We start from the raw sequence: 25,871 nt of genomic DNA, 5'->3' as shown, positions 1-25,871 counted from the left end.
GGATTTTTTTGTTTTTGTTTTTACTCCATTCTCTATTAACTTTACAGACCGGTGTGTGTGTGTGTGTGTGTGTGTGTGTGTGTGTGTGTGTGTGTGTGTGTGTGTGTGTGTGTGTGTGTGTGTGTGTGTGTGTGTGTGTGTGTGTGTGTGTGTGTGTGTGTGTGTGTGTGTGTGTGTGTGTGTGTGTGTGTGTGTGTGTGTGTGTGTGTGTGTGTAAATCCCAGGAGACCAGCAGTTTCAGAAATACTCAAACCACCCGGTCTGGCACCGGTCAAAGTCACTTAAACTTATTTCTTTCCCAATGTGATGTTTAGCCTGAACAATAACCGAACCTCTTGATCATGCCCGCATGCTTTTATGCAATGAGTTACTGCCACGATTGGCTGACTAGATACTAGTATTAATAAGCAGGTATAATAAAGTTGCTACTGAGTGTTTATTATTTGAGGATAGATTGGAAGATGCAGAGATACACATTCCACTATCCCAATGTGAGAACCTGGGTAAATTGCAGGTTTGAAATTGCTGGAAGGACAGGTAGTTGAATAAAACTAATCTAATCTAATGACAGTTACTAATATCCAGAGCTTCCACACAGACTAATCTCTTGAACATTGCTGTGAGCAACCAAAGAGAAAAAAATTGGGGATACTTTTCGATTTCTCCTCTACCATCAGACTTCTGAACGGCCCATGAACCCACAAACACTGCCTCGCTTGGTCTTTTGCAGGATTTATTTATTTTTTATATATTTGTATTATAATTTATAGTAACTTTTAGGTATTGAACAGCCGCAAAACAACAAATTTGTTGCGATATGTCAGTGATGATAAACTTGATTCTGACTCTATTTGTTTTGTGAATGGACATGGGGAAGTGGATGGAGAAAGGATGGGCGAGTTGGGTTGAGAGAATGGACCAATTTATGGCAGAAAGCCAAAATAACAAGTACCATAGAACCATAGAAGTAAAGGCCCTTCAGCCCTCCATGTTGTGCCGACCCATATAATCCTTAAAAAAAGTACTAAACACACTACCCCATAACCATTTTTAGTAGAGCCTCCATTTTTAGTAACCCTCCATTTAGTAGAGAGGTTACAGAAGGACTTAGATTAGGAGAATAGGCAAAGAAGCAAAAGATAGATTGTAGTGTTGGGAAGTGTATGGTCATGCACTTTGGTAGAAGAAATGAAAAGGTTGTCCATTTTCCGAATGGAGAGAAAATACAAAAAAAAACTGAGGTGCAAAGGGACTTGGGAGTCCTTGTGCAGGATTCTCTAAAGGTTAATTTGCAAGTTGAGTCTGTGTTGAGGAAGGCAAATATAATATTAGCATTCATTTCAAGAGGACTAGAATATAAAAGCAAGGATATAATGTTGAGACTTTATAAAGGACTGGTGAGGCCTCACCTGGAGTATTGTGAGCAGTTCTGGGCCCCTTATGTGCTGAACTTATAGTCTTTTAACATCTTTGGACTATTTTTACTGTGCCCATGGTCTGTTTTTTTTTAATCAATTATGGTATTGTCTGCACTGTTGTAACTATATGTTAACTATAACTATATGTAACTATGTGGTTTTGTGTAGGTCTTGTAGATTTAGTTTTTAGTTTGTTGGGTGGTAGAGTTGGTCTCTTGACTTGGTGTGTCTGGGTCGTCTTGTTTTGTCTGGTGGATTTGGAGCTCCTTTCCGGGGAATGCGCTAAGATGGTAGCACGATATTAATATGCAGCAGCCTCCCCAGACTCTGGATTTGGGGATTACCAAACGTTATGTGGATTTTCTGGTGTAGTCTGGTTTGTTGTGTGCTTTTGTGATATCATTCTGGAGAACGTTGTCTCATTTTTTAACTGCATTGCATTTGTGGTTTTTAAATGACAATAAACTGAAACTGAACTGAACTGAAAATATGAGGGTTCAAAGGAGGTTCATGAAAATGATTCCAGGAATGAATGGCTTGTCATATGACAAGCATTGATTGAGCGTAGACGAATGAGAGGGGAGTTGATAGAGGTCTTCAAGATTATGAGAGGCATAGATAGGGTGGATAGTCAGTACCTGTTTCCCAGGGCACCAATAGCAAACACCAGAGGGCATATGTACAAAATTAAGGGAGGGAAGTTTAGGGGAGACATCAGGGGCAAGTTTTTTACACAGAGGGTTGTGAGTGCCTGGAATGACTTGCCAGGGATGGTGGTGGAGGCTAAAACATTAGGGGTATTTAAGAGCCTCTTGGACAGGCACATGGATGAAAGAAAAATGGAGGGTTATGGTGTAGTGTGGGTTTAGTACTTTTTTTAAGGATTATATGGGTCGGCACAACATGGAGGGCTGAAGGACCTGTACTGTGCTGTAGTGTTCTATGGCTCTATTTGTGGGCTCTGGGCCTGTATTCACCAGAATTCAGAAGAATGAGGGGTGACCTCATTGAAACCTATTGAACAGTGAAAGGCCTTGATAGAGTGGATGTGGAAAGGATGGTTCTAAGACCAAAGGACAGAGTCTCAGAATAGAGGGGCATCCTTTTAGAATGGCAATGAGGAGGAATTTCTTTATCCAGAAAGTGGTAAATCTGTGGAATTTGTTGACACATGCAGCTGTGGAGACCAAGAGTTTATGTATATTTAAGGCAGAGTTCATAGATTTTTGATTGGTATGTATGGATACAGGGAGAAGGCAGGAGATTGGGGCTGAGGAAAATTAGATCAGACATGATGAAATGGTGGAGCAGACTTGATGGGCCAAATGGCTTGATTCCGCTCCTATATCTCAAGGAATTGTGAACGAACATGTCCAGGAATATATTCAACCGGAATTAGTAACCCTCAGCTGATCAGCTCGGCAAGTGATAAAGTGATTCATTTTTCTCCAGAAAGTGGCCGAGCTTTCAGGTAAATGAGGGACAGAAAGAAAAGCAGCTGGACCTCGGATGGAGAAATTTAATGACTGAAGTAACCAATGGCATCCACAACTTGTAGGTCACAGCACAAATGCAGAACAGAACATGTCACTTAAAGTGCAATTGTAGACACTTCCAGGCACATTACCTTAAATTCAAGCTCCTTCCCTGAAGGGATTTTGTCAGCTGTGACAGGAGCTTTGTTGATTTTGCTGTTGATGATGATAAGGTGTATGGAAATAACGATAATGAGTATGTAACCAAGTCAGAGCAAAGTCGATGAATTGAAGCAAATGCACGCTAACATAAATACAAGTTGTTATTCTGCCACTTCCTCAGTACAGTACAGGAATAGCCAAGATAGGAATAATGAGGGCAACTCAATGGAAAGGGAAGAGAGGAGGATGCATGAGTTATTCTGGTAATTTATTGAAGAACGCTGATTAAACCAGCACTTACCTGTGCAGGGAATTGAGTGACACATTCAACTCAAGCAGATTCATAAAAGGAGACAGGCTGTCACACTGCAGCTCTTCTAACTCATTTAATGAGATGTCGAATTTAAGTATTCTGCATTGTGGAAGAGGACAAGCCTTGAGATTCATTTTCATACAAGTAATTGGTGTTACACATTTTAAATCTGGTCGCTCTGAATTCTCAATTTAAGGACTTTGCAAAGAAAAGGCCAGCTGAAAAAACAGGCCAAATGACAACTTACATGCAGTGAGACTGAATCCCCCAAACCTTCCCACCCCTTGCCTGGGGCAATTAAATCATCATCATGCAACCAGAGGTAGTTAAAACCAGTACTCAATCACCAAGTCATCATCACCACATAAACATGAAAATGGCATGGATTAATTTTACAATGAATGCTTATTCTGTTTATTGTGTCACTATACAGTACATCGTTATGTATAATTTATGCTAATGTCAGTTTGTGTTAAGTTTGTAAAATACTAAGTTGGGGGGGGGAGGGGGGGAGGAAGCTCAAATTCATTGTATTTATATCCAGTGTCTGCATTCCTAGATTCAAGATTCAGACTTATTTATCACATGTACATCAAAGCAGAGTGAAATGCGTCACTTGCGTTAACAAAGATGAGCTGGGGGCAGCCTTCAAGTGTCGCCACACATTCCAGCGCCAACATACCATGCCCACAACCCAGAACTCAACAAAAAACAGAACCCAACAAATGACAAAATAATTTCTCCCTCCCAGCTACCCACCCACATAAATACACAGTCCTCCAAATCCAGGACAAGCCTTCTTCGGCCTCCGGTGGACTCGGACGCATACATGTTGGACCTTTGACTTCCCCAGCAGACTTGCAAAGAATACTACAGATTTGGAGCTTCTTTCACCGCTGCCATCAGGGAGGTGGTATAGGAGCCTCAAGTCTCACACCACCAGGTTCATAAACAGTTATTACTCCTCAACCATCAGGCTACTATTCTTTATTAGGTCTTTATTCTTTGGAGTGTAGAAGGTTGAGGGGGGACTTGATAGAGGTATTTAAAATTACGAGGGGGATAGATAGAGTTGACGTGGATAGGCTTTTTCCATTGAGAGTAGGGGAGATTCAAACAAGAGGACATGAGTTGAGAGTTAAGGGGCAAAAGTTTAGGAGTAACATGAAGGGGAACTTCTTTATTCAGAGAGTGGTAGCTGTGTGGAAAGAACTTCCAGTAGAAATGGTAGAGGCAGGTTCGATATTGTCATTTAAAAAAAATTGGATAGGTATATGGACAGGAAAGGAATGGAGGGTTATGGGCTGAGTGCAGGTCAGTGGGACTAGGTGAGAGTAAGCGTTTAGCATGGACTAGAAGGGCCAAGATGGCCTGTTTCCATGCTGTAATTGTGATATGGTTATATGGTTACTAAACCAGAGTGGATAACTCCACTCATGCCAACACTAAACTAACTCCACAACCTATGTACACACTTTTAAAGACTCTACAACCCATGTTCTCGATATTTATTGCTTATTTATTTTTATTATTACTGTTTTCCTTCTTACCGGTAATTTATATTTGCACAGTTTGATGACTTTTGCACGTTGGATGTCTGCCCATATTTGTTGTGTCTGATTTCATTGATTCTATTGTGTTTCTTTGAAGTTAGTGTGAAAGCCCACAAGAAGATAAATTTCAGGGTTGTATATGGTGACATATAGGACTTTGAAAATAAATTTACTTTGAAACTTTGAGAAGGCATGAGGTTAAAGTGAATTAAATAGTTACAATTTGGAAACCGTTGCTTGACAATTTGATGAATAAACCAGGATTATAATAAATTTTGGAACTGGAATTGGCAACATTATCTGTGATGTTGGCTATTAGATAAATCCAGTGTGATATTTAACCAATTATTTGAGATTATTCCTACCCAAATCTATCTTTTTATATAGAATTCTAATGATTCATACAGTACCTTTTGGCTTTATTTTCAAACTCAAAATTAAATTTTAACTGTTTCAGATGAGACATTTTCATGTCAAGATAGAAATGCGGTCCTTCTGTTTGGATACTCCAGATGAAAGGAAGTACTGTCAATTCAGTGCAATGGTCTTCAAAAAACTGATTCTCAATCAAACTTCCAGCCATCCTCAACAAATCTTCAAATTACTGCCCTGTAACTGAATGCAAAATGATATAGATTTCACACCACATTTTATCTGCTTTTAAGCATGAGCCAAAGCACTTCATAGACAGGGAAGTAGTTTATAGATATATAACCATTTCTATAAACAGCAATGTAGTAAACTCCAGAGAATCTGACAACTTAAATCTTCTTTCTTATCACTGATACAAATACAGAACAGTAATTGTAATTTTCCTCCGAGAGGATCACAACCCTGTTGTAGGGTTTGGAGGCTTGCAGGCTCAATGATCCGGAGAGCTATGTTGGTTGGAATTAGGGCTTTATGCTTTGGTTGTCACCCAGGCCAGACAGGTCAAAGGGCAGGGGCCAGAGTAAGAGTGGTCTACCAGTCCTCCAGGTTTGGGGGGTTCAGTTCAGGGCTAACAATCCTGACTGGTCAAACACAATTGTTACGTAAACAGCGATGAAGAATCCTTCTACATCTGAGTGTGACGGTATTCCTGAGTCTCCACCCGGGACCTGCATGACTGACAGTGGTAAACAACCGAGAGGAAGGTACTGGTGTGATGAGTGAAACCGACAGAGATGGAGGACCTTCATTTCTGTCTTAAGCACCCACAGCATAATGTCAGTAAGTAAGTAATTATAATTTTACATTTAGATTGCTGTCCCAGGCGACTGCTTCAGGAGTAGCAGTATGCATCACTTCTTATTTCTGGAAAGGAGATTGAATTTATTGATTTAGAGAATCGGTGCAGAATAGACCCTTCTGGCCCTTCGAGCCATGCCACCCAGCAACTCACTGATTTAACCCCAGCCTAATCACAGGACAATTTACAATAACCAATTAACCTACTAACTGGTATGTCTTTGGACTGTCACATGTCCCCTGGTTTGCTTCCTGAGACTACAGTATCATATTCAATTTGGGTGTTAAGTATTCTAATTTTCCATAATTTATTGGATTTAAATGTCCATGATATAAACATTTAATTGACAGGCCAGCAATAAAATATTTCAGCTTATTGACATCCAACGGAGTACAACATAACAGTACAGGCCATTTGGACCACAATGTAGTGACAACCTTTTAATCTACTCTGAGATCAATCAAGTCTTTCCCTCTCACAAAGTCCTCCATTTTTCTATCATCCAGGTGCCCAGCTACATTTCTTAAATGTCCCTAATGTATCTGCATCTACCACCACTCCTGGCAGCATGTTCTATGCATCTACGACTCTCTGTGTAAAGAACTTACATCTGACAGATGACAATATTTGCTTCTCCGGAGGGTGGTGGGTGCTTGGAATGTGTATCGAAGTTTGCTGATGACACAAAGATGGGAGGAAGTGCAATGAGTGCGGAGGACATTGAAACCCTGCAGGGGGACATAGATAGGCTGAGTGATTGGGCAGACATTTGGCAGATGAAATATAATACTGACAAGTGTGAGGTCTTGCACTTTGGCAGGAAAAATAATAGAGCAAGTTATTATCTAAATGGAGAGAAACTGGAAAGTGCTTCTGTGCAAAGGGATCTGGGGGTCCTGGTGCAGGAAACGCAAAAAGTTAGTATGCAAGTGCAGCAGGTGGTCAAGAAGGCCAATGGAATGCTGGCTTTTATTGCTAGGGGGATGGAGTATAAGAACAGGGAGGTCTTACTGCAGTTGTACCGGGTATTGGTGAGACCACACCTGGAGTACTGCGTGCAGTTCTGGTGTCCATATTTAAGAAAGGACATACTGGCTCTTGAGGCAGTGCAGAGAAGGTTCACTAGGTTAATTCCGGGGATGGGTGGGTTGATGTATGATGAGAGGTTGAGTAGATTGGAACTCTACTCATTGGAGTTCCGAAGAATGAGAGGCGATCTTATTGAAACATATAAGATTGTGAAGGGGCTTGATTGGGTGGACGCGGGGAGAATGTTCCCAATGATGGGTGAAACTAGGACTAGGGGGCATAATCTTAAAATAAGGGGATGCCGTTCCAGGACTGAGATGCGGAGAAATTTCTTCACTCAGTGGGTAGTGGGGCTGTGGAACTTACTGCCCCAGAGAGCTGTGGAAGCTACTACACTCAATAAATTCAAAACAGAGATAGACATTTTCCTGGATAAAAATGGCATTAGGGGATACGGTGAGCGAGCAGGTAAGTGGACATGAGGCTAGGTTTAGATCAGCCATGTGATCTCCTGGACCAGTTTTCGATAGCCTGGATGGGTCGGAGAGGAATTTTCCAGATTTTTTCTCCTCAATTGGCAACTCGGTTTTTTTCCCCCGGGTGATCACATGGGTTTGGGCGGGATGAATAATAAAATAAAATGGGCGGCATGGTGCCCTGTTGGTTGGCACTGTTGCCTTGTGGGATTCGGTGAAAACTAGAGTTAAGATTGGATCAGCCATGATCTTGTTGAATGGCGGAGCAGGCTTGAGGGGCCGATTGGCCTACTCCTGCTCCTATCTCTTATGTTCTTATGTTTATGTTCTGACATAACCCCCTATACTTTCCTCCAATCATCTTAAAATGAGACCCACCCATACTTCTAGCTGTCCACTTGATTTATGCCTCTTATCATCTTATACACATTTATCGAGTCACTTTTCATCTTCCTTTGCTCCAAAGAGAAAACTTCTAGCTCATCTACCTATACTTGTAAGACTTGCTTTCTAATGCAGGCAGCATCTGGTATATTTCCTCTGCATCCTCTCTAAAACTTCTACATCCTTCCTATAATGAGACAACCAGATCTAAACACAATATTCCAAGTGGGTCTAATTCAGGGTTTTATAGAGCTGCAACACCACCTCATGGCTCTTGAATTTGATCCCCTGAATAATGAAGGCCAACATACCTAACAGCCTATGAGGGATCTATGTACATAGACCCCTAAGATCCCTCTTTCTTCCACACCACTAAGAATCCTGCCACTAACCATGTATTCTGCCTTCAAATTCAGCTCTGCAAAGCAAATCACTTCACACTTTTTTTTGGGGGTTGAACTCCATCTGCCACTTCTTAGCCCAGATCTGCATCCTATCGATGTCCTTTTGCAATCCTCGACAACCTTCCAGACTATCCACAAGTTCTGTAGGTGAAAAGCCTTGCTAATGGGCGAGGTCGGCGGAGAATGGCCAGACTGGTTCAAACTGACAGGAAGGCGACAGTAACACAAATAACCATAAATTACAACAGTGGTGTGCAGAAGGGCACAACTTATTGAACTTTGAAGTGGATGGGCTACAGCAGCAGAATACCATGAACATACACTCAGTGGCCAGTTCATTATGTACAGAGGTACCTAATAAAGTGACCAGTGAGTGTATGTCCTGATTGATATTTGAAAGATGCAAGTCACTGCTTTGACTTTTCATGATGCCTCTGGGCAACTCCAAATTGTATTGAAATAAGCTTTGTGATTGTAGATACTTGCATGAAATTTTGAGAGGTGTTAATAGAACATGGAACAGTACAGCGTAGTACAGGCGCCTCGGCCCACGATCAATCTAACCTACTCCAAGATCAATCTAACCCTTCCATATAACCATTTAACAATTACAGCATGGAAACAGGCCATCTCGGACCTTCTAGTCCGTGCCGAACTCTTACTCTCACCTAGTACTACCTACTTGCACTCAACCCATAACCCTCCATTCCTTTCCTGTCCATATACCTATCCAATGTTTTTAAAATGACAAAATCCAACCTGCCTCTACCACTTCTACTGGAAGCTCGTTCCTCACAGCTACCACTCTCTGAGTAAAGAAGTTTCCCCTCGTGTTACCCCTAAACTTTTGACCCTTAACTCTCAACTCATGTCCTCTTGTTTGAATCTCCCCTACTCTCAATGGAAAAAGCCTATCCACATCAACTCCATCTATCCCCCTCATAATTTTAAATACCTCTCTCAAGTCCCCCCTCAACTTTCAAAGAATAAAGACCTAACTTCCCTCTTCCCTCCCACAAAGCCCTTCATCTTTCTTTCCTCCATCTGTCTAATGTCCCTAATATATTTACCTCTATCACTACCCCTGGCAGCACATTCCAAGCACCCACCACCCTCCGGAGAAGCAAATATTGTCATCTGCAAGAAATAAGTGTGTAACTCTGAGTGACATGGAATCTTTTCAAGTTCAAATTTATTGTCATTCAACCTTATACCGCCAAAACTAAACAACGTTCCTCGGGACCAAGGTGCATAACACAGTACAATGTAATTCACACATAACACATAAATATTACCACAAATAAACTAGTAAATAAATAATAAAATATATTCCAGAACACCGATATATATATATATAAAATGTCTTCTTTATATAGCAAACAGGTTCGACTTAATGTTTCTCCAAAGGATAAAAACTCTGACTTTGTACTCTGAAATATCAAACCGGACTTTCTGCTCAACCGTTGATAGTGAGACTTGCGCAAATCTAATCTCCCTTGCAGTTCAACTCTCTCTCTCGACTTGAGAAGAAACTTAAAAGCAACGTGGAGCTTTACAGTTCAGGGGAAATATATTTTACGATTAAAGATATACCCTGCCAAAAAAAACAAAAAAACAATTGCTATATTTGTAAAGTACTTTTACCTTTGGGTTTGCTTCCTTAGTTGATTTTCTTAATGTTGTCACAACTGTTCCCAAGGGGCTCGTATAGCATTCTGGGAATTGCAGTTTTCTGTTAAAAATAAACCGGGCATTTGACAGAGGAGGTGGGCAATTGAACTACAAGTCCCGGTATGCACGAGGAGAACAGGGCTGCAGGTAACTATTCAACTCTGTACTACAGTTCCCGGCGTGCATGGCAGGTATGGCATGCGCAGTAGGACGGGCTGGAGTTGGCGAGGGAAGAGGAAAAGGATTGTTGATCGGAGGGGTGTCACTTCTGTGCGCCGAAGGAAGGAGCAGGAGCAACAAGCGGCGTTTGAGTCGGAGTCAGCGGCGACTGAACACTCATCAGCCCTCAGGACGGTACGAGGGGCACCATGCACCCGGGCTTCGCCGTTGGCCTGGTGTTTCTGGGGTGCAGTAGCAACGTCGTGTTCCTGGAGCTGTTGGTCAGGTGAGGGTGTAAAGGAATGAATGGTGCCCTTAGATTTGTGGTAGATTAGCTCCGAGCTAATGGAGTGTCTGGCTAAACGCGAATTCAAGGCCAGGTGATCCTGTGTTCAGGCTTGTTTCTTTTGACAGTTGGTTAAGGAGCAAATTTATTATCAAAGTACAATAATGCCACCGTATACAATCCTGTAGGTATTCTCAATAAATCTATAAAATAATAGCCATAACAGAATCAGTGAAAGACCACCCAACTAGGGCACTCAACCAGAGTGCAGAACGAACTGTGCGAATACAAAGAGAAGAAATAATAATAGATAAATAAACAATAACAATCTTGAACGTAAGACGATGAGTCCTTGAAAGTGAGTCTATTGGTATGGAACATTTCAATGATGGGACAACTGGAGTTATCCCCTTTTGGTTCAAGAGCCTGATTATTGAGGGGTAGTAACTGTTCTTGAAACTCATGAGGCTCTTGTACTATACTGTCTTCCTGATGGCATGCCCTGGGTCCTTTGGAGGGGGCAGGGGTGGTGACAGGCGTTCCCTGATGATGGATGCTGCTTTCCTGCAACAGCATTTCATATAGATGTGCTCAACAGTTGGGTGAGCTTTACCCGGAATGGACTGGGCCCTATCCACTAGTAGGATTTTCCATTCAAGGGCATTGGTGCTTCCATATCAGTCAGTAAGCTCTCCACTACACATCAATTGGGGGATGTGGGAGTTTGTGGCGGTCCCAGCATGCTCTGGCGTTCAAAGCGAGCTCAGAAGGCATTGAGTTCATCTGGATGCCTTACTGTTCCTATGTCATGATTTAATTTTATAAGGGATCGTGGTATTCAAGCCCTGCCACAACTGTTGAATATCTTTTGTTGATGCAAGTTTGTTCTGGAATTGCCACTTTGTCCATGAGATAGCTTTCCAGAGATCATACCTGGCCTTCTTGTAACTTTCTTGGTTGTCAAACTTGAATGCCTCTGATCTGGCTCTCAGCAGATTTTAGATCTCATGGTCCATCCAGGGCTTCTGATTCGGGATGACTCTGAATAATTTTGTGGGGGCACGCTCGTCTACAGCTGTTTTAATAAAGTCCATTACAGCTGTGGTTCATCCACAAAAGAATCCTTGGATACGGCCCAGTCCACTGACAAAGCAATCCCATAGCTGTTTCTCTGCCTCCCATGACCTATGTTGTCCTAAATGTTTTAAAAAATAATTAGTGTAAAAAGTGAATAAAATGGTGAGGTAGTATTCATGGACTGTTCAGTAATCTGATGGTGGCGTGGAAGAAGCTGTTCCTAAAACTTAGTGTGTGTCTCTTCAGGCTCTTGTACCTCCTCCCTGATGGTGGTAATGAGAAAGCATGTCCTTGATTGTAAGGGTCCTTAATGATGGTTGCCGCCTATTGGAGGCATCATCTTTCGAAGATATCAGATAGTCCTCAAATTCCTCATGAAGTATAGCCGCTGGTGTGCTTTGTTTGTAATTGCATCAATGCGTTGGGCTCAGGATATACCTTCAGGGATGTTGATACCCAGCAACTTGAGGCTGCTCACCCTTTCCACTTCTGATCCCTCAAGGACTGTGTGCTTTCTCCCAACTTCCCCTTCCTGGATTCCACAGTCAATTCGTTGTACTCAACATCTGTGAGATCAAAGTTGTGACACCCCTCAACCAACCAAATCTATCTCACTCCTGTACGCCTCATCATCACCATTTGAGGTTCCTCCAGTCTCCCAGATGCCCATATCTGGGCCAGGTGCGCTGAGAGACTGTGTTAGGGATCTGGAGCTGCGGCTTGATGACCTACAGCTTATTAGGGAAAGTGAACAGGAGATAGATAACAGCTACAAGGAGTTAGTCACCCCGAGGCTACAGGAGTTAGATAAGTGGGTGACTGTCAGGGAAGGGAAGGGAAGGGAAGAGCTCAGATAGTAGAGTGCACCCCTATGGCCATCCCCCTCAGTAATCATTATCTCTTTGTGGATGCTGTTGCGTGGGGTGACCTGACAGAGGATGACCACGGCGATCGGGTCTCTGGCACTGAGCCTGGTTCCATGGTGCAGAAGGGAGAGAAGAAGATGAGGAATGCAGTAGTCGTAGGGGATTCCATAGTGTAGGGAACAGACAGGAGGTTCTGTCAGCCTGATAGAGATACCCATGTGGTGTGTTGCCTCCCAAGTGCCAGGGCACAGGATGTCTTGGATCGGGTGCTGTGTATTCTGAAGGGAGAGGGTGAACAGCTAGAAGTCTTGGAACACGTTGGTGCCAATGACATAGGTAGAAAAGGGGAGGAGGTCCTGAAGAGAGAATTCAGGGAGTTGGGTAGGAAGCTGAAAAGCAGGACCTCTACGGTAGTGATCTCAGGATTGCTGCCTGTGCCATGTGCTAACAAGTGCAAGAATAGCATGATCAGGCATATTAATACTTGGCTGAGAGACTGGTGTAGGGGGCAGGGCTTCTGGTTCATGGATCATTGGGGCCTCTTCTAGGGGAGGTATAACCTGTACAAAAAGGAAGAATTACACCTGAACCCAAAGGGGTACAATATCCTAGCAGGCAGGTTTAATAGGACAATTAGGGAGGGTTTAAGCTAATTTGGCAGGAGGATGGGAACCAGAGTGATAGGGCTGAGGAAGGGGAAAACAGAAATAAATCAAAGATGATGTGCAACAGAGATGATAGAAAGGACAGGAGATGAGACATCATCACAACCAGCGGGATGAGTTACAGGGCAGCAGAGGCATGGTGCAGTTAAAACAGAAAGTAACAAATACTGGACTGAAAGTGTTATATTTGAATTCAGGCAATGTAAGAAATAAAATGGTTGATCTTGAAATTCAGCTACAGATTGGCAAGTATGATGTTGTGGCCATCTCTGAAACTTGGCTAAAGGATGGCTTCCATTGGGAGCTGAATGTCCAAGGATATATGGTGTATCAGAAAGATAGGTTAGTAGGCAGAGGGGGTGATGTGGCCACGTGTATAAGAAATAAAATTAAATCATTAGAAAGGGATGACATAGGATCGGAAGAAATGGCAAGGGTAAAAGGATCCTAATGGCAGTTGTATACAGGCCTCCAAACAGCAGCCGGGATGTGGATTACAAATTACAGCAGGAAATGGGCAATGTCATTATAATCTTTGGGGATTTTAACATGAAAGTGGATTGGGGAAACCAGACCAGTAGTGGACCTCAAAAGAGAGAATTTGTAGAATGTCTAAGGGATGGCTTTTTAGAACAGCTTGTTGTTGAGCCCACTAGGGGATTGGCTGTGTTGGATTAGGTGTTATGCAATAATCCAGAGGTGATAGAGAGTTTATGGTTAAGGAACCCTTGGGGAACAGTGATCACAATATGGTCGCGTTCACTTTGAAATTTGAGAAGGTTGAAACAAAATTCCAATGTGTCAGTATTTCAGTGGAATAAAGGAAATTACAATGACATGAGAGGGGAACTGGCCAATGTTGACTGGAAAGGGACACTAGCAGGAAGGACAGCAGAGCAGCAATGGCTGGACTCTCTGTGAAAAATGAAGGAAGTGCAAGACAGTTCAGTTCAGTTTCAGTTTATTGTCATTTAAAAACCACGAATGCAATGCAGTTAAAAAATGAGACAACGTTCTCCAGAATGATATCACAAAAGCACACAACAAACCAGACTACACCAGAAAATCCACATAACGTTCAGTAATCCCCAAATCCAGAGTCTGGAGAGGCTGCTGCGTATTAATATCGCGCTACCACCTTAGCGCGTTCCCCGGAAAGGAGCTCCAAATCCACCAGACAAAACAAGACGACCCAGACACACCAAGTCAAGAGACCAACTCTACCACCCAACAAACTAAAAACTAAAGCTACAAGACCTACACAAAACCACATAGTTACATATAGTTATAGTTAACGTATAGTTACAGCAGTGCAAACAATACCATAATTGATAAAAAAAACAGACGATGGGCACAGTAAAAATAGTCCAAAGATGTTAAAAGACTATAAGTTCGAAAGAAACCACCACACAGTTTCCACAAGTCCTCAGGGTCCTGATAGACTCGTCATCCCATGCAGGCGGCAGAAAGGAATACCCCCGCTATGGACTTCCATGGCGCTGGACCCAGCCTCGCAGATGCAGCACACAGTAAAAGCACCCCAACCACAGCAGACTCCGAGTCTGTCAAACCTCCGAGCCTCTGACCATCCCCTCCAACATAGCCACTCCAAGCACCATCCTCTGCCGATCACACTACGAGGCTCCCGCCAACAGTTACTTTCTAAATAATAAGACATTTTCAAAGGGAAGAAGGACACTACCGTAGCTGGCAAGTGATGTCAGAGCCAAGTAAAAGCAAAAAAGAGGGCATACAAGGAAGCCAAAGCTAGTGGGAAGTTAGAGGATTGGGAAGCTTTTAAAAACTTGCAGAAGGAAACAAAGGTGTTCATTAGGAAGGAAAAGATGAATTATGAAAGGAAGCTGGCAACTAATATCAAAGAAGATACTAAAAGCTTTTTTAAGTATAGAAAGGGTAAAGGAGAGTTGAGGGTAGATATTGAACCAATAGAAAATGATGCTGGAGATACTGTAATGAGAGATGCAGAGATGGCAGAGGAACTGAATGTGTATTTTGCATGTCTTCACAGTGGAAGACATCTGCGGTATACTGGACATTCAAGAGTTTTGGGAAGTGAAGTATGTGCAGTGAAAATTATGACTGAGAAGGTGCTCAGGAAGCTTAATGTCCTGAGGGTGGATAAGTCTCCTGGACCTGATTAAATGCACCCTCAGGTTCTGAAGGAAGTAGCTAGAGAGATTGCGGAGGCATTAACAATGATCTTTCAAGAATCGATAGATTCTGGTATTGTACCAGATGACAGGAAAATTGCAAATGTTACTCCACTATTTAAGAAGGGTGTGATACAGCAGAAAGGAAACTACAGACCTGTTAGCCTGACATTTGTGGTTGGAAAGTTGTTGGAATTGATAGTTAGGGATGAGATTATGGAGTTACCTGGAGGCACATGACAAGATAGGCCAAAGTCAGCATGGTTTCCTGGAAGGAAAATCCTTCCTCACTAACCTACTGCTTATTTTTTGAGGAAATTACAAGCAGGGTAGACAAAGGAGATACAGTAGATGTGGTGTACTTGGATATTCAGAAGGCCTTTGACAAGGTGCGGCACATGAAGTTGCTTCGCAAGATAAGATCCTATGGAATTGCAGGGATGTTACTAGCATAGGTGGAACATTGGTTGATCGGCAGAAAGCAGAGAGTGGGAATAAAGGGGTCCTATTCTGGTTGGCTGCCGGTTAACAGTGGAGTTCCACAGGTATTGGTGTTGCGACTGCTGCTTTTTACGATGTATGTCAATGATTTGGACTATGGGATTAATGGATTTGTGGCTAAATTTGCTAATGATACAAAGATAGGTGGAGGAGCGGGTAGTGTTGAGGAAACAGAGCCTGCAGAGAGACTCAGATAGTTTAGGGGAATGAGCAAAGAAGTGGCAAATGAAATACAATGTTGGAAAGGTATGGTCATGCACTTTGGTGGAAGAAATAAATGGGCAGACTATTATTTAGATGAGAAGAGAATTTAAAATGCAGAGATGCAAAGAGACTTGGGAGTCCTCGTGCAAGTCCTCCAGGTTGAGTCGGTGTTGAAGAAGGCGAATGCAATGTTGGCATTCATTTCTAGAGGTATAGAATATAAGAGCAGGGATGTGATGTTGAGGCTCTATAAGGCACTTGTGAGACCACACTAGGAGTATTGTGTGTAGTTTTGGACTCCTTATTTGAGAAAGGATATACTGACATTGGAGAAGGTTCAGAGAAGATTCACAAGAGTGATTCCAGGAATGAAAGGTTTACCATAAGAGGAACATCTGGCAGCTCTTGGGCTGTATTCCCTGGAATTCAGGAGAATGAGGGGTATCTCATAGAAACACTCCGAATGTTAAAAGGCCTGAACAGATTAGATATGGCAAAGTTATTTCCCATGGTAGGGGATTCTCAGGCGTGACCTCAGGATTGAAGGATGTCCATTTAGAACAGAGATGCAGAGAAATTACTTTAGTCAGAGGGTGGTAAATCTGTGGAATTTATTGCCACAAGCGGCTGTAAGTCATTGGGTGTATTTAAGGCAGAGATAGATAGATAGGTTCTTGATTAGCCAGATCATCAAAGGGTATGGGGAGAAGGCAGGGGAGCGAGGATGACTGTAAGAATTGGATCAACCATGATTGAATGACAGAGCAGACTCAATGGGCCGAATGGCCTACTTCTGCTCCAATATCTTATGGTCTTATGCACAACTTTATATCTAAAGTGTGTTGTGAGATCCTGAGGTAATGAAAAACATTTTAATATCTTGATTCCAAAACAAAAATAAATAAATTCTTTTTAGGATTTGAATTTTCTCTTCCAAATTTAAAAACAATGAATTATCTTACATTTCTGCTCTCAAACTCATCACCACCTTTTCAAGGGCAATTAGTGACTGGCAATAAATGCTGGCTTAGCTGGCATTGCCTACATTCCAGAAATGAATACATTTTTTTAAAAACCTAGCAGTTGCATTTTGATATAGGTGGGGTGGCTGAAGAAAACGGAAGAGGATGCCTTGAGTGTTGTACTGCAGGAAGAGAGTTCAGTATATTTAGAGTAGAAAATCTGCAGATGTTGCTTGATGCTGGAGGAACTCAGCAGACCACGCAGGATCTATGGAGAAGAGTAAATGGGCAACGTTATGGGCCGACACCGTTCATCAGGACTGGGAAAAAAAGATGAGAAGTTAGAACAAGAGGATGTGGGGAGGGGAGGAAGAAGTACAAGATGGTGGGTGATAGGTGAAACCGAGATAGGAGCATTTGTAAAGTAAGGAGTTGGGAAGTTGATTGATGAAAGAGATAAAGGGATAGAGAAGGGGGAATAAGACAGGAGGGAGTAGAAGACCATGGAAGAAAGGGAAGGGGTAGGAGCACCAGAGGAAGGTGATAGGCTGGTAAGGACATGAGGTAGGGGAGGGAAATGGGAATGGTTGGGGGGGGGGCAATTACCAGAAGTTCAAAAAATTGATGTTCATGCCATCAGGGTAGAGGTAACCTAGACAGAATATAAGGTGTTGCTTCATCATAGCAGTAGAGAAGGCCATGAACTGACATGTCATAATTGAAGTGTGTAGAGAGGGCCTGGTATGGCACTTGTTCCACTTGCAAGAATAAGTACCAGGAGGAAGATTAGTGGGGAGGGGTGAATGACATGGGAGTCACTTAGGGAGCCCTTAACTGCCCATCACTCCCTCCAGTGCTCCTACCCCTTTGCTTTCTTCTATGGTCTTTGCACTCTCCTATCAGATTTAGCCTTCTCCAGACCTTTATCTCTTTCACCTATCAGCTTCCCAGCTCTTTACTACACCCTTCCCCCCTCTCTCAGTTTCAGCTATCAACCTTGTACTATTTCCTTGCCTCCTCCAACCTTCTTGCTCTGACTTCTCATCTTTTTTTCTAGTCCTGATGAAGGGTGTTGGCCTGAAACGTCAACTGTTTACTCTTTGCCATAGATGCTGCCTGGCCTGCTGAGTTCGTCCAGCAATTTGTGTTGGTTGATATATTCAGACTGTTCCGATAGAAGATAATACCTGTACACGCTTCAGTCAAAATATGAAACAGCATTATTAACATCAAGCGAGATTATCCTTTGCCTTTTGATAGACTTTCATTTAAATTCATAACCTCAGGGTGTCCCAGAAAACTTACAACTTTTTAAAAAAGTGTATACATTTATGATATAAGAAAAATAGGTACAGTATCAAGTTGCACATATCACACTGAATTCAGCTGGGGATATCCATAGGTTCAGAATACCATGCAGTGGGGCTGGGATAACTAACTCTGCTGAAATGTCATGATCAACATTAAATAAGATGGAAAATGGTTTCTTCCTGTGCTGCCATTTCTATGAGCCTAATATCACAGTTCACTTGTTAGAAAATATGAATGATCAGACCTGATGTCTTGAGATGGGAAAAGTTAGGGAGGTGGAATCTCTTTCTTGATACCCTATTAAACTTGAAGCTAATATTTTGAGAATGATTCCTATTTTATTTTCTTATGTTGGATATATATATATATATATATATATATATATATATATATATATATATATATATATAAAAATGAAGAGCAGGAGTAGGTCTCTCAGCCTCCTGAACCCCCTCAGTCATTCTGTGAGATCAGGGCTAATCTGATTGTAACCTCAGTTCCAAATTTCCACCCTTTATTTATCAATAATTTCTTTATCAAAGGGAAACGGAAGGAGTTCTGGATTCACTGGAAATGTTATTGCCTCATGTACCAAGTAACAGTGAAAAGCTTGTCTTGCATTCTGTTCATACAGATCAGATAATTATGCAATGCATTGAGGTAGAGTAGAGCAGGTTGTGCAGATTAAAGTGTAACAGCTACAGAGTGCAGGTAGCCAGTAAGGTGCAAAATTGTAAAGAGGTAGATTGTAGGGTCAATAATCCATCTTATTGTACTAGGGAACCATTTAATAAGTTTGAAATGGCGGGGTGTAAGCTGTCCTCGAGCCTGCTGGTATGTGCTTTTGTATCTTCAGCCTGATAGGAGAGTGGAGAAGAGAGAATATCTGAGGTAGGTGTGGTGTGGTATGTGATTATGCTGGCTGCAGGATGTGTTGACAAAGTCTATAGAGGGTTAGACTGCGATGCGCACAACTCTCTTCAGTTTCTCAGTTGCAAGTTCAGCAGTCGCCATACCTTTATGCATCCGCAGAGATTGGTAAAGTTTGATTGTGACATGCCAAATTTCTTTAGCCTCCTGAGACGTAGAAGTGATGATGAGGTTTCTTGGCCATGTGGTTAGAGTAGGACAGGCTATTGGTGATGTTCCCTCCTTGGATATTGAAGTTCTCCACCTCAACACTGTTGATGTAGTTCACAGAGCATGTGCATCATTTCACCCCCCCCCCCCTTCCTGAAGTGAATAACCAGCTCTTGTGTTTGAGGGAAAGGTTGTTATCTTCATGACATGGTGTCAAGACATCACCTTCCTGTGCTCCGACTCATTGTTATTTGAGATATGGCCTCCTACGATGGTGTCAACTGCAATCTTGTGAACAGAGTTAGATCAGAATCTGGCTACATGGTCATGAGAGTTGGAGACTGAGGATATATCCTTGTGGAGCACCGGTGTTTAGAATAATCATGGTCGAGGTGTTGCCGCCTATGCTTACTAGCCTTCGGAAAAGATAATTGTCTCGTCATGGATAAGGAAACTTTTTTTTGTTTGAAGTGGCAATCTACTAGTTCTAGGTTTATCAGCAAGAAACATCCTCTTTACACCCACCTTGTTGATACCTCTCAGAATCTTGTGTGTTTCAAACCCTCAGACTCTATTGGGATCATCTAGCTTGTCCAACTTTCCTATAAGACAGAAAACACAAGGACGCTGGAATCTGGAGATAGAGACAGTCTGCTGATGGAGATCAGTGGGTTGAGCCGCATCTGTGGTTGAAAAAGAATTGTTCATGTTTTGGCCCAAAACATTGTTATTTTTCCTGTCTTTTTGCTGGACCAGTAATGTAGTGGTTAGTGTAACACTTTACAGCATGAGTGATCACTGATTTGGGTTCAATTCTCACTGCTGTCTGTAAAGAGTTTGTCCATTTTCCCTGTGACTGCGTGGATCTCCCCTGTGCTCCCGTTTCTTCCCATATTCCAAAAATGTACAGTTAGGGTTGGTAAGCCATGTTGGCACCAGAAGCACGTCAACTCTTGCAGCCTGCTGCCCAGAACATCCTCACATGGAGTTGGTCAGTGACACAACCAGCACATTTCACTGTATTTCGATGCACATGTGATAAATAAAGCTGATCTTTATCTTTAATTTCTAAGCTACCATTTTGCCCATCATCCACCAGGCAACTCACCAAGGTATTTCTGCATTCTAGAACTTAGTGTTCCCACATCATTTTGATTTTTTTTAGCTTTCCTGTCAAAAGGGCAGTTTCACATTTTCTCTCATTATATTCCATTTGTCAGGTCTTTGCCCACTCACTAATTTCTCCACACTAATTTGTAGCTGCTTTCTTTTCTTCACAACTTACTTTCCTACTTATTATTATGTCAGCAACAAATGTAGCAGTCACATCTTCCAAGGCATTTGTATTAATGATAAGAGGTTGAGGGTTCCTGTACAGATCCTTGCGGCATATCAATCATTATACTTTGCCAACCAGAGGAAGGTCAATTCTCTTTCCTGTTTGCTGTCAGTCTTATGTCCATATGAATAATTACCTTCCACACCATGAGATTTTCCACAGTTATCTTTGATATAGCATCTAATCAAATTTCTTTTGTATATTTGATTATAGTATATTCACATTTCCTCTTCGTATAGAAATTCAGTGAATTGGTCACATGTGATTTCTCTCTTGTAAAAGTCACATTGATAAGCGGAATGTTTCTGAGTCCTTTTATGGCATCTTCAATGATAACTTGCACTGTTTTCCCTATGATGATTATAAAGCTTACCAATTTGTAACTTCCCATTTTCTGCATCCTACTTTGAATAAAGGAGTGACATTTCCTATTTCCAGTCTCCTGGGTCCTTCCTTGAATCTAGGGCATATATGTCAAACTCAAGGCCCGCGGGCCAAATCCGGCCCGCGGTGGAATTATCTTCGGCCCGCGAGATAATATCTAATTACGATTAAAGCTGGCCCCAGTAATCGAAGCGCCTATGGCGTATGATATGGCTAATGCTGAGTTTATTCAGGTACCAGGTTTTCAGGGTTTTTTAGTGTTTATTCGGCAGTCTTGCTCGGCAGCCTTCTTCATAAGAAACAGAATTTGTAAAGTGAAACACTTTGTAGTTATAGCAGAGACTGAGACACATGAGAGCAGGCTGAAAAAACGGAGGCAATGAAAGCTGCGTTCGCACGCGTCCGACTGATCCGGCCCGCATGAAGCTGCATTTTACTCAATCCGGCCCGTGACCTAAAATGAGTTTGACACCCCTGATCTAGGGAATTCTGTAAAATTAACACCAATGCATTGTCAATCTCACCTACATTTTCTTTAGAGATGTAGAATGAAGTTTTACAGGTCCTGGTGATTTGTCAATCTATAGCTTTACTACACAATTACTCTGATTTAATGCATTCATGTGTCTACTGAGAATTGTTCATTAATTTTTAACACTGATCTATTGATCTGATTGTCTTATTTTTTTCAAAGGAAGAGCAATTTATACAAAGAAAAGTTCAGGTTATTGGAATTTGCTGCTAAACTATCAGTTTTATTACACTTGAGTTTAAAAATGGTGAGGACAATATGAGTGAGGTTGATGTTCTGGAGCATGTCGATATTAAGGGAGAGGAGGTGATGGAGTTGTTAAAGTACATTAGGATGGATAAGTCCCCAGGGCCTAACGGAATATTCCCCAGGCTGCTCCACGAGGCGAGGGAAGAGATTGCTGAGCCTCTGGCTAGGATCTTTATGTCCTCGTTGTCCATGGGAATGGTACCGGAGGATTGGAGGGAGGCAAATGTTGTCCCCTTGTTCAAAAGAGGTAGTAGGGATAATCTGGGTAATTATAGACCAGTGAGCCTTACGTCTGTGGTGGGAAAGCTGTTGGAAAAGATTCTTAGAGATAGGATCTATGGGCATTTAGAGAATCATGGTCTGATCAGGGACAGTCAGCATGGCTTTGTGAAGGGCAGATTGTGTCTGACAAGCCTGATAGTGTTCTTTGAGGAGGTGACCAGGCATATATATGAGGGTAGTGCAGTGGATGTGATCTACATAGAATTTAGTAAGGCATTTGACAAGGTTCCCCATGATAGGCTTATTCAGAAAGTCAGGAGGCATGGGAACCAGGGAAGTTTGGCCAGGTGGATTCAGAATTGGCTTGCCTGCAGAAAGCAGAGGGTCGTGGTGGAGGGAGTACATTTGGATTGGAGGGTTGTGACTAGTGGTGTCCCACAAGGATCTGTTCTGGGACCTCTACTTTTCATGATTTTTATTAACGACCTGGATGTGGGGGTAGAAGGGTGGGTTGGCAAGTTTGCAGACGACACAAAGGTTGGTGGTGTTGTAGATAGTGCAGAGGATTGTCGAAGATTGCAGAGAGGCATTGATAGGATGCAGAAGTGGGCTGAGAAGTGGCAGATGGAGTTCAACCCGGAGAAGTGTGAGGTGGTACACTTTGGAAGGACAAACTCCAAGGCAGAGTACAAAGTAAATGGCAGGATACTCGGTAGTGTGGAGGAGCAGAGGGATCTGGGGGTACATGTCCACAGATCCCTGAAAATTGCCTCACAGGTAGATAGGGTAGTTAAGAAAGCTTATGGGGTGTTAGCTTTCATAAGTCGAGGGATAGAGTTTAAGAGTCGCGATGTAATGATGCAGCTCTATAAAACTCTGGTTAGGCCACATTTGGAGTACCGTGTCCAGTTCTGGTTGTCTCACTATAGGAAGGATGTGGAAGCATTGGAAAGGGTACAGAGGAGATTTACCAGGATGCTGCCTGGTTTAGAGAGTATGGATTATGATCAGAGATTAAGGGAGCTAGGGCTTTACTCTTTGGAGAGAAGGAGGATGAGAGGACACATGATAGAGGTGTACAAGATATTAAGATGAATAGATAGAGTGGATAGCCAGCGCCTCTTCACCAGGGCACTACTGCTCAGTACAAGAGGTCATGGCTTTAAGGTAAGGGGAGGGAAGTTCAAGGGGGATATTAGAGGAAGGTTTTTCACTCAGAGAGTGGTTGGTGCGTGGAATGCACTGCCTGAGTCAGTGGTGCAGGCAGATACACTAGTGAAGTTTAAGAGACTACTAGACAGGTATATGGAGGAACTTAAGGTGGGGAGTTATATGGGATGCAGGGTTTGAGGGTTGGCACAGCATTGTGGGCTGAAGGGCCTGTAATGTGCTGTACTATTCTATGTTCTAAATATTCTTTTTTTCAGGGATTTTCCAGGATGTGGAAACATTGTGACATTTGGACAGTTCCTGTTTATAGCACTGGAAGGCTTAATCTTTCAAGCTCACTTTCTCACAAAGCCCAGAGCAATTCCATTGAGGTACTGGAAAAGTTCTCTTTTTGGAGGGGTTGGATACTAGTTTGTGTAAGATTAACTAGAATTTGCGGTTTGAAATGCTCCTTCCTTGTTTGTGATCTCCTGTAGCCGAAACATCAGAGTAATTTTTATAGCTGTCAGTTCCATGTTCTCTTCCATCTGGTCTCTTACATGGTACCAATTATTAGTCACTGCTCCTTGGGGGAGTAACTTCATCTGCCTAGACTTTAAACTCTTACAATGCCCCCTCAATCTTTTGCTTCAGGGAAGAGAATGGTCTAAAATCCCTCTCATATTTGTGCAGGAAGCTGCCAGATGTCTTGCATTTCTTTTCTCATTCCTGTGAAGTACATTACCTTGTTATTCCACTTAAACATTTGTTGGAGAAATTCCCCTACTGGTGTCAGCTTGTACTCTTTCCCCTCCCTACACCTTCTTACCTTGGCTTCTTTCCCCTTCCTTTCTAGTCCTAATGAAGGGTGTTGACCTGAAATGTCAACTGGTTATTCCTCTGCAAAAGGTGCTACCTGACCGCTGAGTTCTAGCATCTTGCATTTGTTAATCTGGTTGTTTCATGTGAGATGGTAGATGAAGCAATTGCTCTTCAATTTAAATTTTTATCTTTTCTCTGTTTTCTTTCTTTTTCACATAGGAACTACTTCATTATGGTGTCCATGTTTTTCATTGTGAGTGTGGTTAATAATTATGCCCTCAACTTCAATATTCCAATGCCTTTGCACATGATCTTCAGATCAGTAAGTAGTTTCTTACCTATCAATATAAAAACAAATAATGAAACTAGAGACTATGACAGTATGTAAGGCCTGTGTTTGAGTACTGCATATATACTATTTTGTATATACACCTAGTGTCTCCTTTATTAGATACACCTCGTACCTACTAGTATCTAATCAGTCAATCATGTGGCAGCAACTCAATGCACAAAAGCATGCAGTCATGGTCAAGAGGTTCAGTTGTTGTTCAGACCAAACATCAGAATGGAGAAGAAATGCGATCTAAATTACTGTAATCGTGGAATGATTGTTGGTGCCTGGCTTGATTATCTCAAAAACTGTTCATCTCCCGGGACTTTCAGGCACAACAAACTCTATAGAGTTTAAGGAGAATAGTGTGAAAACAAACAAAAAATCTCGTGAGTGGTGGTTCTGTAGATGACAATGCCTTGTTAATGAGAGTTCAGAGGAGAATGGCCAGACTGGTTCAAGCTGACAGGAAGGTGACAATAACTCAGATAACGATGCATTGGAACAGTGGTGTGCAGAAGAGCATCCAAGTAGAACTTTGAAGTGGGTGGGCTATAGCAGCAGACGACCACACTGAGTTCCACTCCTGTACTTAACAAAGTAGCTACCGAGTGTGATACAGATAACAGATGAATAAGGTCACTTCTATTTTCTAATATATTTTGGCTTCAAAATGGATGAATTTAGAGCATGGTTTAGATTGGATAATTGTAAACAGCAGATAACTTTTCCCATGGAAGTTTGTGTGACTTCAGTGTGACGTCCAATTGAACTACAAATCTCGAGTCCGGTCTCTTTTAAGAATATAGTAATATAGTTGTGTAACCCCTGGGTCGCCTCAGGCATCGCTCAAACTCGTTCTAGTCTAGGGGGAGCAGCCTTCGGCCCCGCCAAACTGGGTAATCAGCTGGTGTGGATGCTGTGTGATGTCCCCGCCTCGCCCAACAAATAGACAGTACACCTTATGCGATTAAATGAGTACAATTTATAAAGATTACTATAACTAAGCGATTACTAATGATACAGTATATATGAATAAGAGAAAAAAAAGAAAAGGCGCCAAACTTATCAAAGTCCAAGCCACTTCGTGCACAACCGTTGGAGCTCAATTACTGAAGTCTTCTGGTATTCGATCCCCTCCGAATTCCTCAACCCACCTCCTGGGACCCCCACGGTGGTCGACCAGTCGCTCCACACTCCTCTGTCTCCGTCTCCTCTCATCACCAAAAACCTTGGGCCGGGGACCGTCGCCCAGCTTCCAGCATCCCGTCCTCTCTCTCTCACTCCATCGCCCCGACTCCCCAAAATCCCGCCAAACAATCAGTTTACAGTCCCAAACAAGCTTCCAGCACTTATCATAACAAAGACGCTAGCATTCCTACTATTAACACAGGCGCCAGCATTCCTACTTTTAACAAAACAAAGACGCCATTTTGATTACATAC

The 25,871-nt window shown here is 42.3% G+C and overlaps 2 protein-coding genes across 4 annotated transcripts in view; one reads left to right on the top strand and one right to left on the bottom strand.

The window, feature by feature from the left end:
• The window catches only part of LOC140738853 (uncharacterized), a 41,557-nt gene extending 31,413 nt beyond the window's left edge, over positions 1-10,144 (bottom strand). For 2 of the 3 annotated variants that reach the window (XM_073066794.1, XM_073066796.1), the window contains exons 1-3: positions 10,090-10,134; positions 5,332-5,536; positions 3,357-3,467 (exon numbers count right to left, since the gene is read on the bottom strand). In XM_073066794.1, coding sequence (XP_072922895.1) covers positions 3,357-3,467; positions 5,332-5,504 — 284 coding nt within the window. In that variant the 5' untranslated portion in view covers positions 5,505-5,536; positions 10,090-10,134. Of the gene's footprint in view, positions 1-3,356; positions 3,468-5,331; positions 5,537-10,089 lie in introns of all 3 variants that reach the window. The other variant, XM_073066795.1, reaches the window with a different exon arrangement.
• Positions 10,145-10,344: 200 nt separating this feature from the next.
• slc35b4 (solute carrier family 35 member B4) overlaps positions 10,345-25,871 on the top strand; it is a 50,565-nt gene continuing 35,038 nt past the window's right edge. The window contains exons 1-3 of the mRNA XM_073066793.1: positions 10,345-10,561; positions 23,552-23,665; positions 24,315-24,417. Of these exons, the coding sequence (XP_072922894.1) occupies positions 10,485-10,561; positions 23,552-23,665; positions 24,315-24,417 (294 nt within the window). The 5' untranslated portion in view covers positions 10,345-10,484. The remainder of the gene's footprint in view (positions 10,562-23,551; positions 23,666-24,314; positions 24,418-25,871) is intronic.

The sequence above is a fragment of the Hemitrygon akajei genome, chromosome 14 (genome assembly GCF_048418815.1).
Source record: "Hemitrygon akajei chromosome 14, sHemAka1.3, whole genome shotgun sequence".
NCBI classification, from domain to species: domain Eukaryota; kingdom Metazoa; phylum Chordata; class Chondrichthyes; order Myliobatiformes; family Dasyatidae; genus Hemitrygon; species Hemitrygon akajei.
Note: the sequence above shows the minus strand (reverse complement) of the source record. Positions and strands in the feature narration are given on the sequence as shown.